The sequence below is a fragment of the Somniosus microcephalus genome, chromosome 8 (genome assembly GCF_052327205.1).
Source record: "Somniosus microcephalus isolate GS21.2 chromosome 8, FLI_Smic_1.0, whole genome shotgun sequence".
Classification (NCBI taxonomy): domain Eukaryota; kingdom Metazoa; phylum Chordata; class Chondrichthyes; order Squaliformes; family Somniosidae; genus Somniosus; species Somniosus microcephalus.
In genome coordinates, this window is record NC_140994.1 from 13567120 (window position 1) to 13594575 (window position 27456).

General features: G+C 47.4%; 1 protein-coding gene across 3 annotated transcripts in view; it reads left to right on the top strand.

The window, feature by feature from the left end:
- Positions 1-27456, top strand: part of r3hcc1l (R3H domain and coiled-coil containing 1-like) — a 202330-nt gene that overhangs the window by 141280 nt on the left and 33594 nt on the right. For 2 of the 3 annotated variants that reach the window (XM_085994255.1, XM_085994254.1), the window contains exon 4: positions 3945-4015. The exons of the other annotated variant lie outside the window; for it this stretch is intronic. In XM_085994255.1, coding sequence (XP_085850381.1) covers positions 3945-4015 — 71 coding nt within the window. The remainder of the gene's footprint in view (positions 1-3944; positions 4016-27456) is intronic. 3 annotated transcript variants of the gene reach the window in all.

Here is a 27456-nt window from a genome sequence, read left to right on the forward strand (position 1 = left end):
GCTGTTCTCTACTCCTTTGACAGGAACACTCTATGGTCACCATTCATCACCATGGTTGCTGTTCCATTTGGGATTTTGCCTGCCACACGTCAGGGGTACATGATGTAGCTGAGGACTTGCACTCCATTTCTGGCCTAAAGATCATCCAGCCTGCTCTCTTCTGTGTTTCCTCGTCCCCACCCCCCACCCCATTAAAGTTTGATCGAAATTTAATTTAATGGGGTGAACTTAACGAGGCTGTTCCCTTGTGTCAGAGGAAATGTAGGGAAAAAAAACTCCGGCTCGAAAGGTGGGAAGTGATAGAGGACATTTGTAGAGAGCTATATGTGGAATACGAACAGTTAACCCAGAGCCACTGTTTCAAGTTAAATCACAAATGCATTACAAGGGGACATGAAGGTAAACTGGCCAGTACTGATGTCAGCAAGCACAAATAATGATTAATACCTGGAATGCCTGGTTGGGTACTGGAGGCAAAAATCTTTCAAATCAGTCAAGTGCTTGTTAGCTGTAATGGTGGAGGGGAGCTTAAGCTTCAAAGCAAGGAGGACATATATGGGTTGACTAGCAACCCTTATCAGTAATCAGTACTCACCTTTGTGACCGACAAGGATTACTGACCAACACTAACTTTACACACAAGTTTGGTAACGCTATAGCACTTAAAAAGGTTGTCTTGGCATTTGGGATTTAGATCCCAGTGTGAAACGTCATCAGTAAAGTGGCCCCCATTCAAGGCCCTGACTGAATCTAAGCCGACACTCCCGTACAATGCTACGGAAATCCTGCGCTGTCCAAGGTCCTGTTCTCAGAATGAGACGTGAAACCCAAGACCTCATTTCCCCGTCCAGGTCAATGTTGAAAGAAGCCCAACATTGTGCAGTTTGTGCACACAACTGTGTGCAGTTTTGGTCGCCTTATCTGAGGAAGGATGTTCTTGCCATGGAGGGAGTGCAGTGAAGATTCACCAGACTGATACCTGGGATGGCAGGAATGACGTATGAGGAGAGATTGGGTCGATTGGGCTTGTACTCGCTGGAGTTTAGAAGAATGAGGGGATCTCATTGAAACTTATAAAATTCTAACAGGACTAGACAGACTAGATGCAGGAAGGATGTTCCCGATGGCGGGGGAGTCCAGAACCAGGGGTCACAGTCTAAGGATAAGGGGTAAGCCATTTAGGACAGAGATGAGGAGGAATTTCTTCACCCAGAGAGTGGTGAACCTGTGGCATTCTCTACCACAGAAGGCAGTAGAGGCCAATTCATAAAATATATTCAAGAAGGAGTTAGATATATTTCTTGAGGCTAAAGGGATCAAGGGATATGGGGAGAAAGCAGGGACAGGGTACTGAATTTGGATGATCAGCCACGATCGCATTGCATGGCGGAGCAGGCTCAAGGGGCCGAATAGCCTACTCCTGCTCCTATCTTCTATGTTTCTATAGTGCCATTCAAAGAAGAGCAGGGAATTATCTTGATCTCCTGGCCAGCATGTCTCCCTCAGCCAGCTAAGGCAAAAACAGTTGTTTGTTTCATTGCTGTTTTGTGGAACATTGTCGCCCACAAAACAGCTGCTACTATCAAGTCGCCGACTGCAAAGTAATTCATTGTGAAGTGCTTTTGAGTGCTGATAAGTCGCTATATAAACGCAAGTCTGACTTTCTAATCAAGCCATATTGTGTATTCCACAGAATTGCTTGCCATTATGGTTGGGGGTTACAAGTTCAGCATTCAGTTGTGCAAAATTAATTTCTAAACGCCTTGTAATTACACCATTACTTCAATAATCAGATTCATTGCTGTTGCAGCATATCACTTTGTTATATTTGTGCTAGAAGGGAGGTAATCTGATTTGACAATTTCAGCTGTATTGCAGCGCCTGTGAAGTATATCTAGCTGTTGCTAATTACTTCTTATTTTCACATCTCCAAGGCTTCGTAAGGTGATTTTCTTTTTTGTTGAAATTGTGTAATTCTCTCTCACTTTTTTGTTTTCCATCTCCTTGTGAAGTACATTACCAACCTATCCACCTTAACGGGGAATAATCGGTTGACGAGGCTCTGCAATATTGCTCAGAGCTAGGTCTGAAGATCCACACAAGCAGTTTCCAACCTGCCACCCCCCCCCCCGCCACAATTCTTCCCATGGGGAACTTGCTATAGAAACATAGGAGCAGGAGTAGGCCATTCGGCCCCTCGAGCCTGCTCCACCATTCAATGCAATCATGGCTGATCATCCAAGTTCAGTACCCTGTCCCTGCTTTCTCCCCATATCCCTTGATCTCTTTAGCCTCAAGAAATATATCTAACTCCTTCTTGAATATATTTAATGAATTGGCCTCAACTGCCCTGTGTGGCAGAGAATTCCACAGGTTCACCACTCTCTGGGTGAAGAAATTCCTCCTCCTCTCAGCCCTAAATGGCTTACCCCTTATCCTTAGACTGTGACCCCTGGTTCTGGATTCCCCGACCATCGGGAACATCCTCCGTGCATCTAGTCTGTCCAGTCCTGCCAGGATTTTATAAGTTTCAATGAGATCCCCTCTCATTCTTCTAAACTCCAGCGAGTACAAGCCCAATTGACCCAATCTCTCCTCATACGTCATTCCTGCCATCCCAGGTATCAGTCTGGTGAATCTTCTCTGAACTCCTTCCATGGCAAGAACATCCTTCCTCAGATAAGGCGACCAAAACTGCACACAATACTCAAGATGTGGTCTCACCAAGGCCCTGTACAACTGCAACAAGACATCCTTGTTCCTGTACGCAAACCCTCGCGCTATGAAGGCCAACATACCATTTGCCTTCTTAACCGCCTGCTGCACCTGCATGCTTACCTTCAGCGACTGATGCACAAGGACACCCAGGTCTCGTTGCACTTCCCCTTCTCCCAATCTATTGCCATTCAGATAATCTGCCTTCCTGTTTTTGCCACCAAAGTGGATAACCTCGCATTTATCCACGTTATATTGCATCTGCCGTGCATCTGCCCAATCACCCAACCTGTCCAAATCATCCTGGAGTTTCTCGGCATCCTCCTCACAGCACACACGCCCACCCAGCTTTGTGTCATCTGCACATTTGGAGAACAATATCTAATTTCCAATTTGGTTCACTGTTTTTTGTGTCCGATTTTTTTTTTTTTCTCTCTCTCCTCCCCTCACTTCTCGCTGGGCTACAGTTCCACAGGCCCCATTGGCCTTCCAATACCTTGTCCAATTAGTTTCTCGTCGTGTGTTTGCAGGCTATTTACCCACAACCGAGCCAATTCTGTCCTCACCTATACACATACACACAACCCTGGCTGATTTCCCCCTCCCTAACCCAGGGCACTGAGGCCAATTTGCTGCTAGATTAATTGAGATTGGAATTGTGAAGGGTTTTGATAGAGTAGACACAGAGAGCGCGTTTCCACTTTTGGGGAAAAGCAAAACTAGAGGCCATCAATATAAGATAGTCACCAAGACATCAAATATGGAATTAAGGAGAAACTTCTTTACCCAGAGAGTGGTGAGAATGTGGAACTCGCTACCACAGGGAGTGGTTGAAGCGAATAGTATAGAAGCATTTAAGGGGAAACTAGATAAACACACGCGGGAGAAGGGAATGGAGTGTTATCCTGATCGAGTTAGACGAGCAAGGATGAGAAGAGGCTCGAGCAGAGCATAAATGCCGGCATGGACTGGTTGGGCCGAACGGCCTGTCCTGTGCCGTATATCCGATGTGATTCTATGTAACTTAATATAAGCCGAGACACAAACTAGGCACGTTCTGCTCCGTATGGCTGAGCTGCATGTTGCCTTTGCTAACTGCGACACTGGGGAGCCTGGTCTTTTTGTCGTCTTGGATTTTTGTATCTCGCAACAGTTTTTATTCTAACAGCTGTCTCATTCCTTTTTTGCAAATGATCGGACTCTGGTAACTGTGAGTGCTTTTTTGGTAGGAAAAAAGGATTCGATATCAAATGGGTGGATGACACACATGCATTAGGCTTGTTCTCCAGTGCGATTGCAGGTATGTTTTGACTCTGTTGAGTAGATTACATTCTGCATTGAATTATATTAAACTTATCCAAAAGTTATTTTTTTCTACAGCACGCAGCAAGTCCTCTTTTGAAGTTGGTATCTTAAAAATATTGTACATGGGGTCAATGGAATGTTGACCATTTCATTTTGTTTAGTTCTTCCAGTTCAATGTGAGAGCACCAACTCTAATTTAGGGCGGCAAAGCGACAAATCCCACTAATTTTAAGGGTTTTGGGTTGCGACCTTCTTAAGAATGGCTGCCAGGATACACTTGTGGTAAACCACTTTTATCGTTCACTATCGTTACACTATGGTTATCACTGTTATATCGTTACACTATGGTTATCACTGTTTACACTGTTGTATCACTACACGAGGTCGCCTCTTGTCACGCTGTTAGACCTGGGCTGACCACTGCTGACTCCGCCCATGGCTCCACCTACTTGCCCAGGTATAAAGGTGGTCGACTGGCTGATATTCCTCCTTGTTGGATCCGATCACCCACGAGGGTGGGCTCTGTTATTTAGCCAATAAAACCCTATAGTTACTGTCTTAACTCGTCGCTTTTCATTGGATGAATTGATAGGTATATCAATTTTATTGGCTAAATTTTGAAATGTCTTTAACGGAGCAGCCAAACGACCAGTCAGACGCCCAGCTACAACAGCCACAGCAGCCGGCCTGGCTGCGAGCCCTCCCACCGCCGTACCTGGATCTAAACCCACAGGCAGCAAACTCAGCCCTCGACTTCAAACACTGGCTGAGCTGTTTCGAATCCTACCTGGGAGAATCCGGCGTGCCTCCGGGATCCAAACTAAGAGTTCTGACCGCCCAAGTGAGCCCTAAAGTATTTGCACTCATCCAGGACCTTACTACATACGAGGCCGCCCTCAACCTGCTGAAAGAGCAGTACCGGAGCCCGGTAAATTCTATGTATGCCAGACATCTCCTAAGATCCCGCCCGCAACAGCCAGGAGAGTCTGTAGATGAATTTTTACGGGCGCTACAAACACTCGGCAGGGACTGTGACTTTAAAGCTGTAACGGCTGCAGAAAATACTGAAGAGAATATCCGCGATGCCTTCGTGAAAGGCCTTCGGTCCGACTACTCACGGCAAAGACTGCTCGAATCAAAGGACCTCGACCTGAACACAGCTGCAGCCCTCGCTCGCTCTCTGGAAGTGGCCCATTGGGACCTCGAGGCGTATTCCAGGTACTGTGCTGCGCGACCCTGGGACTCGGGCCCGACCCCGACCGCAATACCCCTCGCACCACCGCCTCTGGGACCTACCTCAGCGTCGGCGTCCCGGACCCGATCGGGACCGCCACCCCTGGTACCGGCTGCGACATCGGAGCCCCGCGATCGGGCCGCCGGCTGCTTTTTCTGTGGCCAGGCGAAACACCCGAGGGCGCGCTGCCCTGCAAGAAACGCGACCTGCTCCGACTGCCACAAGAAAGGCCACTTCACGAAGGCCTGCAGGGGGAAAGCCACAGACGCCAGCAGTGCCTCATGCGAGTTGTGGGGGCAGCCATCTTTCATCAAGGCCACAGATGCCAGTATCCCCTCGTGTGAGTCGTGGGGGCGGCCATCTTTGATCAAGGCCACCGACACCGGCAGTGCCTCATGTGAGTTGTGGGGGTGGCCATCTTCTCCGCCATTTTATGCAACGTCGTGGGCACCGCCATTTTGTTCACCACACTCGACCGCCACCTTGTCTCCAGACCCGACCACAGCCTCACCCGCAGACTACAGCAGCTTGCTCAGCCATACACTAGCCTCCGTCACACTGGACCAAGCTCGCCCGCATCACCTGTCCAAGTCCATGATGGACATCAAAGTAAACGGCCACGCCACGACCTGCCTGTTCGACAGCGGAAGCACGGAGAGTTTCATCCATCCAGACACGGTGAGCCACTACTCCCTCACTGTCCAGCCAACGCGCAACCGGATCTCGATGGCGTCGAGGTCCCATTCAACAGACATCAGCGGATACTGTGTTGTGACCCTGTCGGTTAGGGGCACGGAGTATAAAAATTTTAAACTTCTCGTCCTGCCCCAACTCTGCGCTGCCGTCCGACTAGGGCTGGATTTCCAATCCCACCTTCAAAGTGTCACTTTGGCATACGGTGGACCCCTCCCCCCACTCAGTCGACAACCAACAGCCTTTAAACCGCCCACCGCGTACCACCTGCGGCCTATCCACCCTCAGGGTTCCGCCCCCCTCCCTGTTCGCCAACCTCACCCGCGACTGTAAACCCGTCGCTACCAAGAGCAGGCAGTACAGCGCTGGGGACAGAGCTTTTATTAGCTCTGAGGTGCAGCGTCTCCTGAAAGAGGGCATCATCGAGAGGAGCAACAGCCCCTGGCGTGCCCAGGTCGTAGTCGTTAAGACCGGCGATAAAAACCGCCTAGTCATCGACTACAGCCAAACCATAAACCGGTACACCCAGCTGGACGCATACCCCCCTCCCCGCATATCTGATATGGTCAATCAGATTGCACAGTACCGAGTATTCTCTACCATCGACCTTAAGTTGGCCTACCACCAACTCCCTATCCGCCCTGAGGACCGCCAGTATACCGCCTTCGAGGCGAATGGCCGCCTCTACCACTTCCTTAGGGTTCCCTTCGGCGTCACCAACGGGGTTTCGGTCTTCCAAAGGGAGATGGACCGGATGGTTGACCAGAACAGGCTGCAAGCCACGCTCCCCTATCTAGATAACGTCACCATCTGCGGCCGCGACCGGCAGGACCATGATGTTAATCTGGAGAGATTCCTCCGTACGGCCCAACGGCTGAACCTCACCTACAATAAGGAGAAATGTGTGTTTAACACCTCGCGCCTTGCCATCCTCGGCTGCGTAGTAGAGAACGGAGTCATCGGCCCCGACCCCGAAAGAATGCGCCCCCTCATGGAGCTTCCCCTCCCCCACTGTCCAAAGGCGCTGAAGAGGACCCTGGGGCTCTTCGCCTACTATGCCCAATGGGTGCCGAATTATGCGGACAAAGCCAGACCCCTCATGAAGTCCGCCTCCTTCCCCCTGACGGCAGAAGCGTGCGCAGCCTTCTCCCTCATTAAGGGAGACATTGCTAAGGCCACAATGCACGCGGTGGATGAGTCTATCCCTTTCCAAGTGGAGAGCGATGCATCCGACTTCGCCCTAGCCGCAACCCTTAACCAGGAGGGGAGACCGGTGGCCTTCTTCTCAAGGACCCTCCAGGGCCCTGAGATCCGACACTCCTCGGTCGAGAAGGAGGCCCAGGCGATCGTGGAGGCTGTACGACGCTGGAGGCATTACCTGGCAGGCAAACGATTTACCCTCCTCACCGACCAGCGTTCGGTCGCTTTTATGTTTAATAACAAGCTGAGGGGCAAAATCAAGAACGACAAGATCTTGAGGTGGAGAATCGAGCTCTCCACCTATGATTATGAGACCTTGTACCGGCCTGGTAAACTGAACGAACCCCCAGATGCTCTATCACGAAGTACATGCGCCAACGCACAAATTGATAGACTGCAGACCCTCCACAACGACCTCTGCCACCCCGGAGTCACCAGACTTTACCACTTCATTAAGGCCCGCAACCTGCCCTACTCCATCGAGGAGGTCAGGACCATGACCAGGAACTGCCAAACCTGTGCCGAATGCAAACCGCATTTCTTTAGGCCGGACAGAGCAAGCCTGATCAAGGCCACCCGCCCCTTCGAGCGCCTGAGCATCGATTTTAAGGGGCCCCTCCCGTCCTCTGACCGTAATGTGTACTTCCTCAACATCATTGACGAGTACTCCCGTTTCCCCTTTGCCTTCCCCTGCCCAGACATGACCAGTACCACGGTCATCAAATGCCTGAACGACCTCTTCGCCGTGTTCGGGTTCCCGAACTATATACATAGCGACCGGGGCTCCTCCTTCATGAGCGAGGAACTTTGCCAGTTCCTACTAGCGAGAGTTATTGCTGCAAGCAGGACCACCAGCTACAACCCCCGAGGGAACGGCCAGGTGGAAAGAGAGAACGCGACTGTCTGGAAGGCCGTTCTCTTAGCCTTAAAGTCCAAGGGCCTCCCAACCTCTCGCTGGCAGGAAGTCCTCCCGGCAGCGCTGCATTCCATCCGGTCACTGCTTTGCACTGCCATTAACGCCACCCCCCCATGAACGAATGTTTGTTTTCCCCAGGAAGTCGACTACGGGAACCATGCTACCAACTTGGCTGACCTCTCCGGGGCCCGTCTTGCTGCGAAAGCACGCGAGGGCCCATAAAACGGACCCCCTGGTCGAGAGGGTGGACCTCCTGCACGCCAACCCCCAGTACGCCTATGTGGCATACCCAGACGGGCGGGAGGACACAGTCTCCTTACGAGATCTCGCACCCTCGGGCATCCCTGAGACACCACCGTTACCCCCCACCACCCCCCCAAATCCAGCCCAGGTAGACGGCATGCCGGAACCCCACGAGCCTTCGCCGACCACGCAGACACCAGCATTAACATCGGATACTGCATCACCGCCGCCGCTGCTGCGACGATCGGAAAGGCTTACGAGGCCTCCGGACAGACTGACATACCCGAACTGGTAGTACACTTCACCCCGCCGGACTCGAATCTAAACAAGGGGTGAATGTGGTAAACCACTTTTATCGTTCACTATCGTTACACTATGGTTATCACTGTTATATCGTTACACTATGGTTATCACTGTTTACACTGTTGTATCACTACACGAGGTCGCCTCTTGTCACGCTGTTATACCTGGGCTGACCACTGCTGACTCCGCCCATGGCTCCACCTACCTGCCCAGGTATAAAGGTGGTCGACTGGCTGGTATTCCTCCTTGTTGGATCCGATCACCCACGAGGGTGGGCTCTGTTATTTAGCCAATAAAACCCTATAGTTACTGTCTTAACTCGTCGCTTTTCATTGGATGAATTGATAGGTATATCAACACTATTGCTGAAATAACAACAGAAAATGCTGGAAAAACTCAGCAGGCTTGGCAACATCCGTGGAGAGAGAAATAGTCAACGTTTCGGGTCAAAACCCTTTCTCAAGACTTGTCCTGACGAAGGGTTTCGACCTGAAACGTTGACTCTATTTTCTCTCCACGGATGCTGCCCTCGCCTGCTGAGTTTTTCCAGCATTTTCTGTTGTTATTTCGGATTTCCAGCATCCGCAGTATTTTGCTATCGTACACTATTGCTGAGTTGCTTTGCCTACTTTACGTAGCTGCTTCCATTCCCTTTGCATCAATACGTGACCCTTGTTTCTGATCAGCGCCGCTCTCCAGTTTCCTCTCTCTCCCACATCTGAGGAGAGAGAGACATTGCAGTCGTGTGTCGTGCAAACACAAGGGCCTTCGCCATATCCTAACTCCCAGTATGTTGCCTGTCACGGGGAGGAGAATGGGACCAGGACCACTGCCAGAGGCCATGTGGAGTGAGCAAGAGGGAATCGGAAGCAGAGAATTGGAACTGCAGGGAGAAAAACCCAAGGCTTTGCGAAGTGAGATGGGAGAAGAAACAGAGGAAGGTCTTAAAAGATTAAAAAAAACACTCCAACAAAGATTGAATCAAAGGTCACACGGAAAAGAACAGTGAAGCTATAAATATATCACTGCAGATTTTCCTATATTTCCTTAGTGGTTTTCCTTTTTGGATATTTTTTTGTTGAACCGTTCGCTTGTTTATGACCCATTCTTGGTGCATTACATCTGTGCGCGCATGTGTGTGCACGTATGTGTGTGCACCCAAAGAGAAAACACACAGGAAGTAGAGAAAAAACCTTTTCAGTGCTTAAATGTCTAACCTTAATTTGGGAGCACTGCTTATTTCACGGAAGGTTATTTGAACATTGCATTGAGTGCAGCCAGCTGTTGTCTACTGATTAACTAAAATGTGCCAGTGTCTGACGTTTAAATAAATCCTTCTGATTCTTGTCATTTATTTTTGCTCTTTTTTTCTTTGCAAGCAACATGTGTAAAGTGACTAACGAGTCTTCACTCTATCATGTTTCCTTCAGAGAATTGTTTTGCACTTGTCAAGCTGAGCGATGTTGGTGCTGAAAAATGGAATGCACTTGCCTTTTTTTTCCCCATCAAAGGTGTATTTGCATTGACGGAGTACCATAGACAACAGATGCACAGAACACCTTCCTTCACCAGCACTCGTTACTATAAATAGCACATCAGCAACTCGCCCACATTTTCATGGGTCTTAAGAACTACATTCGGGTCTTTAGATAAACCTAAGAGCCAAGATCCGGAATCCTTCCCTTTTAGAAACTGGAGTCGTGGGTCCCTAGTCTTGATTAGAATGGCGGCAGAAAGGAAAGTAAATAGGAGAGAGCAGCATGCAGAGGTTAAAGGTCTCCGTCTGAACATCGCTCCTTCAGACCATTTTTATAATGTAAGAAGCACTTCTAGGAACATGAGAACAGGAGGAGGCCATTCAGCCCCTCGAGCCTGTTGGATCATGGCTGGTCTGCAGCTTAACTCCATTTACCTGTCTTGGTTTCATATCCCTTAATAGCCTTGCCTAAGAAAAATCTAGATCTCAGTTTTGAAATTTTCAATTGACCACCTCCCCCTCCCCCTCCACCCCATCCTCAACAGCCCTTTGGGGGAGAGAGTTCCAGATTTCCACGACCTTTTGTGTGAAGAAGTGCTTCCTGACATCACCCCTGAACAGCCTGGCTCTAATTTTTAAGGTTATGTCCCCTTGTTCTGGACTCCCCCCACCAGAGGAAATAATTTCTCCCTATAATCAACTGCTATAATCATCTTAAACACCTCAATTACATCAGGTACAGCACGTTTCCGACAGAGTAAAGCTTCCTGTGCTTTCCTCAACCCATGTACTGAAATCCCAACCTTCGAGTTCCCTTCATCTTTACCAGCCTTAATTTAACCAATTTCCACAGCAGTCATCCTTGCCGTATTAATTTGTGCTGAACTCAAGTGGATTGAGACTGCCTCTTTTATGCAGTACCTGTTCAGGCAGCAGAGAGAGAGAGAGAGGAGATTTCAGGTCTTGCACTGCTGCAAAGCCAGGCTTCAGAACTAAATGAACGCTAAGGCACCCTGGCTCCTGTCCTTCCTCCAGAGAAGTATTGCTCCATTTTGCAATATTATGACCATGAATATTGGATAATAGATGGCTGTCAGGGAGCTGCAAAATCGTAATTCAATCAAGTGGATCCTCGGTGACATAAATTGTGACAATGATGTGCTCGAGTGGTTTACTAACAGGAGCCTACTGCAAGTTTTATCACAGGCTGACATGCCATCACTCCTTCCCCACCGGATGGCCTGAATAGTAAGTGGAGATGCACTGAGCCACCTGTCTGAAATCAATTGCATTATGGCAGTAAGATTAAAGCCAAAAAAAAACCAAGAATCTTAAGTAAACACAACAGCAAATGCTGGAAATTCACAGCAGATCAGTCAACACATGAAAGAGAAAGATTTGCCAACACGAGTGGATTCTAACCGATCTATAGCTGTCAGGAAAGACTGAACAGGCTGGGGCTCTTCTGTAGAAAAGAGAAGGCTGAGGGGAGACCTAATCGAGATCTTTAAAAATTATGAAGGGATTCGATAGGGTAGACATAGAGAAGATGTTTGTGGGGGCGACCAGAACTAGGGGCCATAAATATAAGATGGTCACTAATAAACCCAATAGAGAATAGAAACATAGAAGATAGGAGCAGGAGTAGGCCATTCGGCCCCTCGAGCCTGCTCCGCCATTCAATGAGATTGTGGCTGATCATCCAAACTCAGTACCCTGTCCCTGCTTTCTCCCCATATCCCTTGATCACTTTAGCCTTAAGAAATATATCCAACTCCTTCTTGAATATATTTAATGAATTGGCCTCCACTGCCTTCTGTGGTAAAGAATTCCACAGGTTCACCACTCTCTGGGTGAAGAAATTCCTCCTCATCTCTGTCCTAAATGGCTTACCCCTTATCCTTAGACTGTGACCCCTGGTTCTGGACTCCCCCGCCATCGGGAACATCCTTCCTGCATCTAGTCTGTCCAGTCCTGTCAGAATTATATAAGTTTCAATGAGATCCCCTCTCATTCTTCTAAACTCCAGCGAGTACAAGCCCAATCCACCCAATCTCTCCTCAAGAGAAACTTCTTTACCCAGAGAGTGGTGAGAATGAGGAGCTCGCTACCACAGGGAGCGGTTGAGGCGAATCGCACAGATGCATTTAAGGGGAAGCTAGATAAGCACATGAGGGAGAAAGGAATAGAAGTATATGTTGATCTGGTTAGATGAAGAGGGGTGGGAGGAGGCTCGTGTGGAGCATAAACACCGGCACGGACCCGTTGGGGCCGAATGGCCTGTTTCTGTGCTGTAAATACTTTGTAAAGACCCCACCTGCAACAGCAGCCTCTCTTTCTCTGTTCCAGTGCAGTTTTTACCCCTGCTCTCCCCCCCCCCCCCCCCAGAGATTTCCAGCAGTCACGTGTTTTCTTTTTCAGCAGTAAGAGATAGCCTCTTGCCACATAGTGGGCAACGAGTCGGAAGAGCTTTTAATTCTGGGGTGTTTTCATCAAGTCTGGGAGTTGAAAATTCATGTTTCCAGACTCGTTGCTGACATGAGTCATAGGAACAGGAGTAGGCCATTCAGCCCCCTCGAGTAACTAATATTTGGGTCCTTGAGTGCAGAAGGTGTGGCGAGGAGCTACAGGATATGATTTATAACCCGACAAGTGGGATGGTCAGTGCCCTTACTAAGAGAAAAATCATAAACCATGGCTCCTCATCATCTGTTCTGTTTATACAGCACATTGGCTAAATAGTTAAAACGTTAAAAACTGGGGAGACCAAACGGAGATTGGGTGACCTCTTTGTGGAACACCTCCGTTCAGTCTGTAAGGGGGACCCCGAGCTTCCGGTGGCCTGTCAGTTTAATTCACCGCTCCATCCCCACTCAGACCTCACTGTCCTTGGCCTCTTGCATTGTTCCACGGAAGCTCAGCGTAAGCTCGAGGAACAGCACCTCATCTTCCGATTAGGCACTTTACAGCCTTCCGGACTCAATATCGAGTTCAACAATTTCAGATCATAACCTGGCCCCTATCGTATATATATTTTTTATCCACACTTTTTGTTTGTGCCTTCTGTTCTTCTCTCCTACAGACCGCTGTCCTTCATTCTGCCAGCGCAATTTACACTTCATCTAGAGCCATCCTTTGTTTCTTAACCTGGCCCATTACCATCTCCTCTCGCCTTGAATATCTCTTAATGTCTCGTAACCTCTCCTGCCTTCTATCCTATCACAGACCTTCCCTTTTGTTCTTTCATCCCCTCCCCCCTTTCCCAGCCCCTAAACTTGCTTAAAAATCTGTCCCATTTCCTGCTTTTTTCCAGTTCTGACGAAAGGTCATCGACCTGAAACATTAACTCTGTTTCTCTCATCACAGATGCTGCCTGGCCTACTGAGTATCTCCAGCATTTTTCTGTTTTTATTTCAGACTTCCAGCATCTGCAGTATTTTCTTTTTGTATTAGAGTTAAAACATTAAATCCGTTGTAAGAGAATCGAGGGATATGGGGATCGGGCAGGAAGGTGGAGTTGAGGTCGAAGATCAGCCATGATCTTATTGAATGGCGGAGCAGGCTCAAGGGACCGAATGGCCGACTCCTGCTCCTAATTCTTACGTTCGTTCTTATGTAAACGTTAATTTTAAATGTGAACATTATTGATGTGGAGATTGTACACTGCTTATAATGATCACTACGCAATCTTCAATTCTTCGGGTGAGATGTTAAACTGCGTGCTACGATTTTTGGGTTGTGTCAGATATTTCTCGTGTTCAGCAATAGGTATCCCTCCCATAAGGGAACGCTTGCCTCTATAATCCAAAGTGTTACCTTGGATGCACAATATCTGGCAACGCAACATTGTCCAGGGTTAAACAGGATATTCCTGCTGCTATAATTTGATAACGAGAAATACCATGAGCCCTCTTGAATTCTCCAGGCCTAAAAGAGTTGGATGACACTAAAGCAGGTTTATTAAAAGTAAAAATTAGACAGTAGCAAAAGATCAAAACAGCAGATTTAACTTCCGACTCCTGGTGCACAAAATAATAAGACTCGGTGCTTCACTAACTCTCCTAATAAAGCTGAATCTGGATCAGTGTTCATAATATAATTTATAGATGAGGTTGCATCTACCCTTTATGAAGCTTTCAAGTGCTTTCTAATCAATGGAATATGGAAACCTTGAGCACAGGCTTCAGGATATATTTCCATCTGGACATGGAACTGTCTGTTCACCCTTCCCAAGAGGTACATCCTGCGGAACACCCCTTTGCCTCAGTGCGGACTGCTTTAGAATTGCTCCGCATCAGTCTAAATCGAATTCAGTCCTCGCCAGCTTCTGCGGCAACCAATCCAAGCCCTGGCTTGAGCCACGCATGAGATGCTCGGCACAAATCCCATTTCTGACCAAGGTGCAAAAACCCATTTTGACTCGATTGATCAATCACTGAACAAAGCAAGCAGCTGCTTTCTACTTTAGGCACATCCACTCTTAATGAGCTTTGCAAAACAAAATGCATTTGTACAAGAGGAATGCGTTGTCTCCGTAAGCTGGGCTCACTCAGTGGCATTTTCCTGGCCCCAGTGAGCATGAAAGGCCACGGATGGTGCCTGGTGATGCTTGTATACTCTAGCAAGCCAGGCTATCCTGCAGCAATCATTTTAAAGCGACTACCAACATCCCATAAAAAAATATTAAAATATCATCTTTTATGATTCGAAATATGATGGATCCCATTATCCGTCCCAATTGAGGTTCAACTTGCTTGAGTCGGATGTTAAAAATCCTATGACACTATTTGAAGAACAGCACATGGTTCATCCAGTGTCCCAGCCAACCATCCTCTCGAAGTAAACAATAACAACGTGTTTATAGAGCACCTTTAACATAGTAAAATGTCATAGAATGACACAGCACAGAAGGAGGCCATTCACCCATCATGTCTGTGCCGGCTCTTTGAAAGTGCTCTCCAATTAGTCCCACTGCCCCGCTCTTTCCCCAGAGCCCTGCAAATTATTTCTTTTTCAGTATTTAGCCATTTCCCTTTTGAAAGTTACTATTGAATCTGCTTCCACCGTCCTTTCAGGCAGCGCGCTCCAGATCACAACAACTCGCTGTGCCAAAAAAATTCTCCCTCTCCAATGCTCCCGCTAAGCCGCGCAACGGCCTGGAGGTCACGCGCAGGCCGCTCACTGGCTTCTACAGGAAAGAAACCGCGCATGCGGGAAAATTTGAATGGGCCACGCACCGAGTTAAAGGGACCATGCACTAAAAAAAATTAGCGGAACAGCTCATCTCCCCTCTGGCTCTTTTGCCACTGACCTTAAATTTGTGTCCTCTGGTTACCGACCCTCCTGCCAGTAGAAACTATTTTTCATTACTTACTCAAACCCCTCAAAATTTTGAACACCTCTATCAAATCTCCCCTTAACCTTCTCTGCTCCAAGGAGAACAATCCCTGCTTCTCGTGTCTCTCCACATATATAATACATATATATTATATATAAGAGCATAAGAAATAGGAGCAGGAGCAGGCCATATGGTCCCTCGAGCCTGCTCCGCCATTCAGTAAGATCATGGCTGATCATCGACCTCAACTCCACTTTCCGCCCGATCTCCACATCCCTTGATTCCCCGAGAGTCCAAAAATCTTATCGATCTCAGCCTTGAATATACTCAAAGACTCAGCATTCACAGCCCTCTGGGGCAGAGAATTCCAAAGATTCACAACCCTCTGAGTGAAGACATTTCTCCTCATCTCGGTCTTAAATGGCCGACCCCTTATCCTGAGACTGTGACCCCTGGCTCTAGACACTCCAGCCAGGGGAAACATCCTCTCCGCATCTACCCTGTCAATCCCCCTCAGAATCTTGTATGTTTCAATGAGATCACCTCTCATTCTTCTAAACTCCAGAGAGTATCGGCCCAATCTACACAATCTCTCATCATAGGACTGCCCTCTCATCCCAGGAATCAATCCAGTGAACCTTTGTTGCACCGCCTCCAAGGCGAGTATATCCTTCCTTAGATAAGGAGACCAAAACTGTGCCCAGTACTCCAGGTGTGGTCTCACCAAGGCCCTGTACAATTGTAGCAAGACTTCCTCACTCTTATACTCCAACCCTTTTGCAATAAAGGCCAACATGCCATTTGCCTTCCTTATTGCTTGCTGTACCTGCATGCTAGCTTTCTGTGTTTCTTGCATGACACCCAAATCTCTGATTTTTTTAAAAATCATTTATTTCTGCATCTAACCTGGACTATATTTAAGGGGGTGATCAAGCTTTTTTTTTGGGGTGGGGGGGGGGCCGCACAGGTTGGTTCTAATGAAGCCCCAGAATGTCTCAGTTTAAATCCGTGCTCCCATTAATTTGTATATATCCCATATTGCTGGTCTGTCTTGGATAGAGAACTGGTTGGCAGACAGGAAGCAAAGAGTTGGAATAAACGGGTCTTTTTCCGAGTGGCAGGCAGTGACTAGTGGGGTACCGCAGGGATCGGTGCTAGGACCCCAGCTACTCACACTTTATATATATATAAATGATCTAGACGAGGGAACTAAATATATCTCCAAGTTTGCAGACGACACAAAGCTGGGTGGGCTTGTGTGCTGTGAGGAGGCTGCAGAGAAACTCAGTATGATTTGGACAGGTTGGGTGATTGGGCAGATGCATGGCAAATGCAGTATGATGTGGATAAATGCGAGGTTATCCACTTCGGTGGCAAAAACAGGAAGACAGATTATTATCTGAATGGCAATAGATTGGGAAAAGGGGAAGTGCAACGAGACCTGGGTGTCCTTGTGCACCAGTCGCTGAAGGTAAGCATGCAGGTGCAGCAGGTGGTTAAGAAGGCAAATGGCATGTTGGCCTTCGTAGCGAGAGGATTCGAGTACAGGAGCAAGGATGTCTTGCTGCAGTTGTACAGGGCCTTGGTGAGACCACACCTTGAGTATTGTGTGCAGCTTTGGTCACCTTTTGTGAGGAAGTATGTTCTTGCCATGGAGCGAGTGCAGCGAAGATTCACCAGACTGATACCTGGGATGGCAGGAATAACGTATGAGGAGAGATTGGGTCGATTAGGCTTATATTCGCTAGAGTTTAGAAGAATGAGAGGGGATCTCATTGAAACTTATAAAATTCTAACAGGACTCGACAGACTAGATGCAGGAAGGATGTTCCCGATGGCGGGGGAGTCCAGAACCAGGGGTCACAGTCTAAGGATAAGGGGTAAGCCATCTAGGACAGAGATGAGGAGGAATTTCTTCACCCAGAGAGTGGTGAACCTGTGGAATTCTCTACCACAAGGCAGTTGAGGCCAATTCATTAAATATATTCAAGAAGGAGTTAGATATATTTCTTAAGGCTAAAGGGATATGGGGCGAAAGCAGGGACGGGGTACTGAATTTGGATGATCAGCCATGATCTCATTGAATGGCAGAACAGGCTCGAGGGGCCGAATGGCCTACTCCTGCTCCTATCTTCTATGCCTATGTCTATGATACTACAAGTCTTAGTGGTTTGATTTAGGATGCAACCACACTAAAAACAGCCATTTCCAAACTTTCCGGCCCACAAAGTTTAAATGGGACAATCCAGCAGGTAAGAAATAACAACAACAACGACGTGTATTTATACAGCGCCTTTAATGTAGTAAAACGTCCCAAGGCACTTCACAAGGGCGATTATCAAACGACGTTTAACAGTGAGCCACACAGGTGACCAAAAGCTTGGTCAAAGAGGTCGGTTTTAAGGAGCGTCTTAAAGGAGGAAAGAGAGGTAGCAAGGCGGAGAGGTTTAGGCAGGGAATTCCAGAGCTTGGGGCCCAGGCAACAGAAGGCACGGCCGCCGATGGTTGAGCGATTATAATCAGGGATCCTCAAGAGGGCAGAATTAGCGGAGCGCAGAAATCTCGGGTGGGAGAAAACTTGCATAACACTAGCGGCACACTATGTTACAGCTTGCCATAAACAGAAGGACAACCAGTAAATATAAGAAAAGAGTATATATAAATTATATGAAAGTATATATTTATACACTCAGGGATATATCTGTTTATACACTGTATGGATAGATCTGTATTTTTGTGAACAAACATGAATGTTTTCCGATGCTTTGGCAACATAAGATGTAACTTGTCATGCCAATAAAGCGATTTGAATTGAATTGATTTGAAAACAAGGATGAGAATTTTGAATTCGAGGCATTGCTTAACCAGGAGCCAATGTAGGTCAGCGAGCACAGGGGTGATGGGTGAACAGAACTTGGTGCGAGTTAGGACACGGGCAGCCGAGTGTTGGATGACCTCAAGTTTACGTAGGGTGGAATGTGGGAGGCCGGCCAGGAGTGCGTTGGAATAGTCAAGTCTAGAGGTAACAAAGGCATGGATGAGGGTTTCAGCAGCGGATGAGCTGAGGCAAGGGCGGAGACGGGCAATGTTAGGGAGATGGAAATAGGCGGTCTTAGTTATGGCGCGGATATGTGGTCGGAAGCTCATTTCAGGGTCAAATATGACACCAAGATTGCGAACAGTGTGGTTCAACCTAAGACAGATGTTAGGTAGAGTGTTGGAGTCAGTGGCTCGGGAACGGAGTTTGTGACGGGGACCACAGATATAAGCATAAATGGGACTGAGTGGCCTGGCCTTTTGAGGGCCAGATTACTCTGGCCCATAGGCTTCAGTTTGGACTATCCTGCTATACCTGATCACATAGAATTGCATGGACTGTACTCATCCAGGCAAGTGGAGAGTGTTCCATCACACTCCTGACTTATGTCTTGTAGATGGTGGAAAGACTTTGGGGAGTCGGGAAGTGAGACACTCGCCGCAGAATACCCAGCCTCTGACCCGCTCTTGTAGCCACTGTATTTATGTGGCTGGTCCAGTTAAGTTTCTGGTCAATGGTGACCCCCAGGATGTTGTTGGTGGGGGATTCGGTGATGATAATGCCGTTGAATGTCATGGGGAGGTGGTTAGACTTTCGCTTGTTGGCGATAGTCTTTGCCTGACACTTGTTTGTCGCGAATGTTACTTGCCACTTATCAGCCCAAACCTGAATGTCATCCAGATCTTGCTGCATGCGGGCATGGGCTGTTTCATTTTCTGAGGAGTTGCGAATGTAACTGAACACTGTGCAAACATCAGCGAATGTCCCCACTTCTGACCTTATGATAGAGGGAAGGTCATTGATGAAGCAGCTGAAGATGGTTGGGCCTAGGACAGTGCCCCGAGGAACTCCTGCAGCGATGTCCTGGGGCTGAGATGATTGACCTCCAACCACCACAACCATCTTCCTTTGTGCTAGGTATGACTCCAGCCAGTGGAGAGTTTTCCCCCTGATTCTCATTGACTTCAGTTTTACTAGGGCTCCTTGATGCCACACTTGGTCAAATGCTGCCTTGATGTCAAGGGCAGTCACACTCACCACCTGGAATTCAGCTCTTGTCCAAGTTTGGACCACGGCTGTAATGAGGTCTAGAGCTGAGTGCCTGAGGCAGGTCGTGTATTGACACCTGGCACAGTTCAAGTGTGGGGCAGCGGTGAAACAGCAGGAATGCTGCATGCAGAGTCAGGCCATGCACAGGAAGAATTGTTGAATTTTGCAACACAGCAAAAGGGCCTTTGGGCCCATCGTGCTTATGCCAACTCTCAGGATTGTTCGCTTATTCCTAACTCCCTGCACTGAGCATGCTGACTCCCACTAGGCTTGTGTACCACAATTGCCCGCAGCCCTTCAGTATCGAAATAGACACTCCTAACCTATACACTTTTAAAAGAAAATTATCCACTTCCCTTTTAAAAGCTATTATAGATTCTGCATCCACCACTGTTTCTGGTTGGGAATTCCTTTTTTTTAAATATCTCCTAATTTCTTTCTTCATTCTTTTGGTGATCATCTTAAATTTATGCCCTGCAGTTACTTGACCAACCAGTGGAAATAGTTTTTCCGTCTCTACTTTTTCAAAACCCCTCATAATTTGGAATGACTCTATTAGATCCCATCTTAGCCTTCTTTATTATAATGAAAAGGCACCCTGTTTCTCCACTCTCTCATTACTAAAACCTCTCATCCCTGATATCATCTTTGTGAATCTCTTCTGCACCCACCTTGACATCCTGCCAAAAGTAACCCATTAAAAACAAATTAGATAATGCCCGCGTTTAAATAGTGCACAAAGAAATATCAAAAAAAAATGTTGTGCACGTTTCTGCTAATATTGCCAGCAGTAATTTCTCGGCTTGTGTCTCTGAAGAGATGTAGAACCTGAGTTTGTAATGATAACCGTTTGGACTTGACCTCCTTTTCCGTTGGCTGCTATGAGACACCTCCTTGTGTGCTGGAACTAAAGGTGTGGGTCAGATGCTAGCATATCGGAGGAAGGTGGCCAGAGCTTCACTCCTGAAGCGATGCCAAGTACCTTCAGATAACAACAGCACCAACTTGCATTTATATAGCGCCTTTAACGTAGTAAACCGTCCCAAGGCGCTTTACCGAGCCACATAAGGAGATACTCGGGCAAATGACCAAAAGCTTGGTCAAAGAGTTTGGTTTTAAGGAGCATCTTAAAGGAGGAGAGAGGGGTAGAGAGGCGGAGAGGTTTAGGGAGGGAATTCCAGAGCTTAGGGCCCAGGCAGCTGAAGGCACGGCCGCCAGTGGTGGAGCGATTAAAATCGGGGATGCTCAAGAGGCCAGAATTGGACGAGTGCAGATATCATGGAGGGTTGTAGGGCTGGAGGAGATTACAGAGATAGGGAAGGGGCGAGGCCAAGGAGGGATTTGAAAATAAGGATGAGAATTTTAAAATCGAGGCGTCGCTTAACCAGAAACCAATGTAGGTCAGCGAGCACAGGGGTGATGGGTGAACAGGATTTGGTGCGAGTTAGGAGTGTTGGATGTCATTAAAGGTTTTGCACATCATAGTATCCTTCCTGTGACGCGAGTACTCGAGCTGCATTTTATGGTTTATACTCCTCCTCCTCGAATGAAGCTTGATGAGTCTTGCCGGGTTTATGTCCTGCAAGTGTCGACAGCCCTTCTGTACCAAAATAGGCATTCTCTATTTGCGAGCCTGGGCCGTGAGCATCTGCAGCTTATTTTTCCATGAAGCTATCACAGCCGAGCCCAATTCATTCCCTACCTAACGGGTCCACTTGCCATCATGTGTCACTAGATAGTGATCGGGAAGGAGAACCCGGTCTACTTTTTTCCCCTGCCTATCGTAGGGACACCGTGGCCAGTTTTAGTGTTGTTAAAGCTAAGATCGGGGTGGGGGGTAGAATTTCCTCAGGTGGGTGGGGTTCTCTCAACCTCGCCCTGTAACTTCAGCAGAAGATTGGTGGAAATCCCAGGAAAACAGAGTATCTCTGGGGCTTCCGCAGAGATTGGTTCGATTAGGCTTATATTCGCTAGAGTTTAGAAGAATGAGAGGGGATCTCATTAAAACTTATAAAATTCTAACAGGACTAGACAGATTTGATGCAGGAAGGATGTTCCCGATGGCGGGAGAGTCCAGAACCAGGGGTCACAGTCTAAGGATAAGGGGTAAGCCATTTAGGACTGAGATGAGGAGGAATTTTTTCACCTAGAGAGTGGTGAACCTGTGGAATTCTCTACCACACAAGGCAGTTGAGGCCAATTCATCAACTATATTCAAGAAGGAGTTGGATATATTTCTTACGGCTAAGGGGATCAAGGGATATGGGGAGAAAGTAGGGACAGGGTACTGAGTTTGGATGATCAGCCATGATCGCATTGAATGGCGGAGCGGGCTCGAGGGGCCGAATGGCCGACTCCTGCGCCTATCTTCTATGTTTCTATGTTACAGTGGAAGATTGGAGAACTCCCGTGGAAATTCTGCCCCTGATTCTTCAGCTTGGGTTACTCTCGCCCTTTTACCCCTTTGTAATCTGGACGCACCACCCACGGGCAGGCTGCAGACAGGCTTCCATGCCTCTGCCAGCAAATCTCTGCAACTTCCTCACTAGGAGATACCGAAGGCTTGCTGGACCTGCTTGCCTTTTCCTGCTCATCAATTTCGTACGTTTGTATGCAAGTTCTGGGTCGACCAACCTCGTCTTATTTTTATAATAGCAAAATACTGCGGATGCTGGAAATCTGAAATAACAACAGAAAATGCTGGAAATACCCAGCAGGCCAGGGCAGCATCCGTGGAGAGAGAAACAGAGTTAACGTTTCGGGTCTGGGACCCTTCGTCAGAACTCCCATTTCACATCTCTCCCTATTTTAACATTGATGGAAATCAACCTCGGGAGAGATGTGACGCAGGATCCCGGTTCATTATCACCGGGTTCACTCTGTGGCACCAAGTCAACATCTGGCCCAGTGAGAGGGACTGAGGAGTAAAAAACAGAGATACAGAGAGAAGGACAAAGGGGCAGAACTGAGCGTGAGAGGGAGCGAGATTGGGAATAAGAGAGACAGTCTGGGAGCCAGAACCAGTGAGAGGAGCGGAGACCAGAAGGCAGAGAAACAGAGATTCAAAATAGAAAGAGACAGCTCTGATGAAGGGTCCCAGACCTGAAACGCTAACTCTGTTTCTCTCTCCACTGATGCTGCCTGGCCTGCTGAGTATTTCCAGCATTTTCTGTTGTTATCTCGTCTTATTTTTGTTCCCTTTGCTGTTTCTCCTTTGGGGGTTGGGGATGGTGGGGCACCTGCCCTTGCGTGCTGTAGCTGGAGATCAGGAACTAGCCACTATGAATTGTGGAAGCAAATCTGCCCTGTAGCATCATTTATTAGAACTCCATATCTGGCACCGCAGTGCTGGCCTGTGCACGGTGCACTTTTCAGTAGTAAATCATTTTTTAAGACTGAATTAAATATGGATAATGAAACGCCTTTGCACACTCAGCAAATGGATTTGTCTCCCAGCCAGCAGGCTTTGATTGTTATCAGCATCTGTGGTGCACAACTGCCCAAGAGTATAGGTGATCAACATCTCTCGAGGAAAATGTCCTGACATCTAGTGAAGGTTGAAACTCATCTCATTTAAAATACTATTAGTAAGTTGGGGGGGGGGGGGGGGAAAGTAACAGCAAAGTAAGCTTGCCAGTGTTATTCACGGGACAGAGATTGGGGAAGGGCGACCCAGCACTGCATTGTACAGATCAGATCATTTATTGCCAAGTTTGGCATCATCCAACTGCAGATTTTGTTCAATTGTTCTCAAGATGTGAGTAATACCGACGATCCCTAGTTGCCCTGAGAAGAAGGTGGTGGTGGGCTGCCTTCTTATAGAATCATAGAAATTCACAGCACGGGAGGCGGCCATTCGGCCCATCGTGTCTGTTCTGGCCGAAAAGAGCTATCCAGCCTAATCCCACTTCCCAGCTCTTGGTCCATAGCCCTGTAGGTTACGGCACTTCAAGTGCATATCCAAATACTTTTTAAATGTGATGAGGGTTTCTGCCTCTACCACCCTTTCAGGCAGTGAGTTCCAGACCCCCACCACCCTCTGGGTGAAAAAAGTTCTCCCCAACTCCCCTCTAATCCTTCCACCAATTACTTTAAATCTATGCCCCCTGGTTATTGACCTCTCTGCTAAGGGAAATGGGCCCTTCTTATCCACTCTATCGAGGCCCCTCATAATTTTATACACTTAACTGCATTTAAATTCCCCGGCTGCAGTGAGATTTAAACTCATGTCTTCAGGTCATTAGTCCACTGGTCCAGTAACATAGCCACTATGCTACCATTCTACTGAAGGGGTGATTGTTCAAGGGGTTTACTAGGCTATTAAGAGTGAACCATACAGTGTGGGACTGAATTCATATGTAGGCCAAGCCAGACAGGGGTGGCAGGTTAACTCCCCGGAAGGGCATTAGTCAACCAGTAGGTTTTTTACAAGAATCCGAAACTCTCTTTTAACCAGCACCTAAATAACCGGAAACCTCTGTTAACCGGCAAAATTCAGGAGTAGGTTCAGGTAAGTTTTACTTCATATTAGTGGCCGTGTAACCGGGGTTCCTGGATCTGTGGCCGAGTAACCGGGGTTCCTGCACTTGTTGCTAAGCAACAGGGACGCTTGGTCTGTGGCTGGAGTTCCTGCACATGTTGCTAAGCAACAGGGAAGCCTGGATTTGTTGCTGTGTACGGAGCTCTCGTACCTTTTAAACTATACCTCTCTGTAATCCGGACTTTTTGATAAACCGGCACTACGGCGGTCCCGTTGGTGCCGGATAATAAAGAGTTTCCTGTACTGTGGCACCAATTCAATTCAATTCAATTCAAATCGCTTTATTGGCATGACAAGTTACATCTTATGTTGCCAAAGCATCGGAAAACATTCATGTTTGTTCACAAAAATACAGATCTATCCATACAGTGTATAAACAGATATATCCCTGAGTGTATAAATATACTTTCATATAATTTATATATACTCTTATCTTATCTTTAGTGGTTGTCCCTCTGTTTATGGCAAGCTGTAACATAGTGTGCCGCTAGTGTTACGCAATTTCTCTCTTCCCCTAGTAAGTATGGGAGTTTTTGGTCGTCATTCAAATTTCTGAATTCCGGGCATATTTTTGTAAATTTTGGGTAGAAATTCTCCCTTATGCCCTGATATTTTCTACAAGCTGTGAGGAAGTGCATCTCTGTCTCCACCATTCCCTGGCTGCAGTGAGAGCATATCCTGTCCTCTCTTGGTAGCCGGGTCTGCCTGTGTCTACCTTTTTCGATCGCCAGGCTATGTTCACTAAGCCTGTACATTGTCAAGATTTTTCTCAGTTTGCTGTCCTTTACCACGGTCAGGTAATCAGCTATGTTGTATTGTCTGTTTAGGGCCAAGTAGCAATTGAGTTTGCTTTGGGTTTTTGTTGTTTCTGCCCAATATGTCAGATATTTTTCCTTTTGCTTAGCGACGATTGTGTTGGGTCGAATTCTTTGTGTTACGCTGTCACTGTCCTGGGGCTGGTTATTGTTAGTAGTGTTAGTAGTTACTTCACTGAGTCCCAGGACTAGTTGACTGAGGGTATTCTTCTTTATGGTCAGCTCTTGGCATTTCAGGGCGTCGTAGTGATAGCATCGGGGGTTGCTCATTAAGCTGAAATCACCCCGGGTTACTAGAGCAGGACTATTCCTACTACATAGTGTGTGTGTGTGTTTTTCATCTATGTCGGAGTATATTCCACTTTATATTCGTGTTGCATTTTTTCTAACCTTGAAAAGAAGAAAATATATCCTCATATTCCTGAGAAATTGTCGCTATTAGTAAACAGTATACAGCTTTTTTTGTTACATTGTTTAAAGCAGTGCGTATGGGTGACATTGGAGAATGAGCTGGGAGGGCCTACTGAGCCGGACAATACAAATTGACATCAGCAGCTGAAGATGTAACTCAGTAGGGTTAATAACCGTATCTGCTAATGTTAATTCAGCTCCTTCACAGTGCCTGGTTCAGTAACTCCTCCCAGCCAGTTGCCCTAATCTCATCCACATCCTCTATTTAAACACAACTGTTCAAACAATAGGATATCAATCTTTACAGCAGCTTGCCTTTTTATCGGAAAGGTTTTACCCTAGCATGCGGGATTTTGGATATATCTGCTTAGGCTGCACACAGGCTCGCGTGGCACTGATGCATGCATGTTAGTATCCAGATGGACCATTGTACATAGTCATCTGGCACTCTCTTTCACACATACATAAACTCCAGCACCATAAAATACTGGAGCCACAACGCCTGCAATCTCCAAGTTGGCCTCTCTGTGAACTCACCCAGTGTTTACTAGATTTTGTGGCCTTTCACCCCTGTGCTTGCTGACCTACATTGGCTCCTGGTTAAGCAATGCCTCGATTTCAAAATTCTCATCCTTGTTTTCAAATCCCTCCATGGCCTCGCCCTCACTATCTCAGTAATCTCCTTCAGCCCCACGAGCACCCCGAGCTATCTGTGCTCCTCTAATTCTGCCCTCTTGAGCATCCCTGATTATAATCGCTCAACCATTGGTGGCTGTGCTTTCTGTTGCCTGGGCCCTAAGCTCTGGAATTCCCTCCCTAAACCTCTCTGCCTCTCTACCTCTCTTTCCTCCTTTAAGATGCTCCTTAAAACCTACCTCTTTGACCAAGCTTTTGGTCACCTGCCCTAATTTCTCCTTATGTAGCTCTGTGTCAAATTTTTTGTCTTATAATACTCCTGTGCAGCACCTTGGGATGTTTTACTACATTAAAGATGCTATATGACATGAATCAGTCATTCATGAAAGAAAGACTTATGAAATAATACTGAGCGGTCTACGGGTGGCTAAGGGAAATAGGTCCTTCCTATCCACTCTATCTCGGCCCCCCTCAGAAGGCCCCCCCCCAAGGCTTCTTCGGCCGCACCTCCCAAACCCGTGACCTCTTCCACCTAGAAGGACAAGGGCAGCAGGTGCATGGGAACACCCCCACCTCCAAGTTCCCCTCCAAGTCACACACCATCCTGACTTAGAAGTATATCAGCCATTCCTTCATCGTCGCTGGGTCAAAATCCTGGAACTCCCTCCCTAACAGCACTGTGGGAGCACCTTCACCAAACGGACTGCAGCGGTTCAAGAAGGCGGCTCACCACCACCTTCTCAAGGGCAACTAGGGATGGGCAACAAATGCTGGCCTTGCCAGTGACGCCCACATCCCATGAATGAATTTAAAAAAAATTTGTATACACCTCCTGACATGAATCAACTGAGCGGCCTACGGGTGGCGCTGTCCAGGGAGAGTATAAATACTCGGGCACGGGCCCAGCTTGCGCAGGACATTCTTAACAGGAACTAGTGAAGGACACAACTAGACCTCCATGTTGTAAAACAGTTGATTAAAGCTTTGTTTAACGCTTAGACCAAGTGCCTAGTAGTTTTCTTACGTCACTCTATAAATGCAAGCTGTTGTTAAGAGACACCGCTTCATCTCGGCAACAGAATATCTCATTGAGCATTGCATGGAATAATTTCCCTCTTTTTTTATAAAACCTCGTATCCTCTGAGCTAATGTGCGCATCACCATGATAGATTCGCTATCCTACGATAACGACACGAAGCAGCCTGTGGCGAAACTGCTTTGCTCCATTCTAAACTCTGGTTTTGATTTTACTTGCACCACTTGGCTCTTCTGGGGAAAAAAATTCTGGGGGAGATGTTGATTTGGGTTAAACTGCATTTCCTCTTCGAAACGGTCATTCGTAAAAAAAAAGAAAATGCACAAATCGGTTCCGGTCTGGTCAAATCACCATTGTTCAGAGTTCAGAGACGTTGAAAGCTTTTGGTTCAGTTACTGTAAACTCGGAAGAGTACTGAATCTCTCTGACTATCTAGCTTTAAGTATTGTTCCATGTTCTGCGCTGTGTCTCGCTTTAACCCGCCCCCAAACCCCACCAAATCATTTC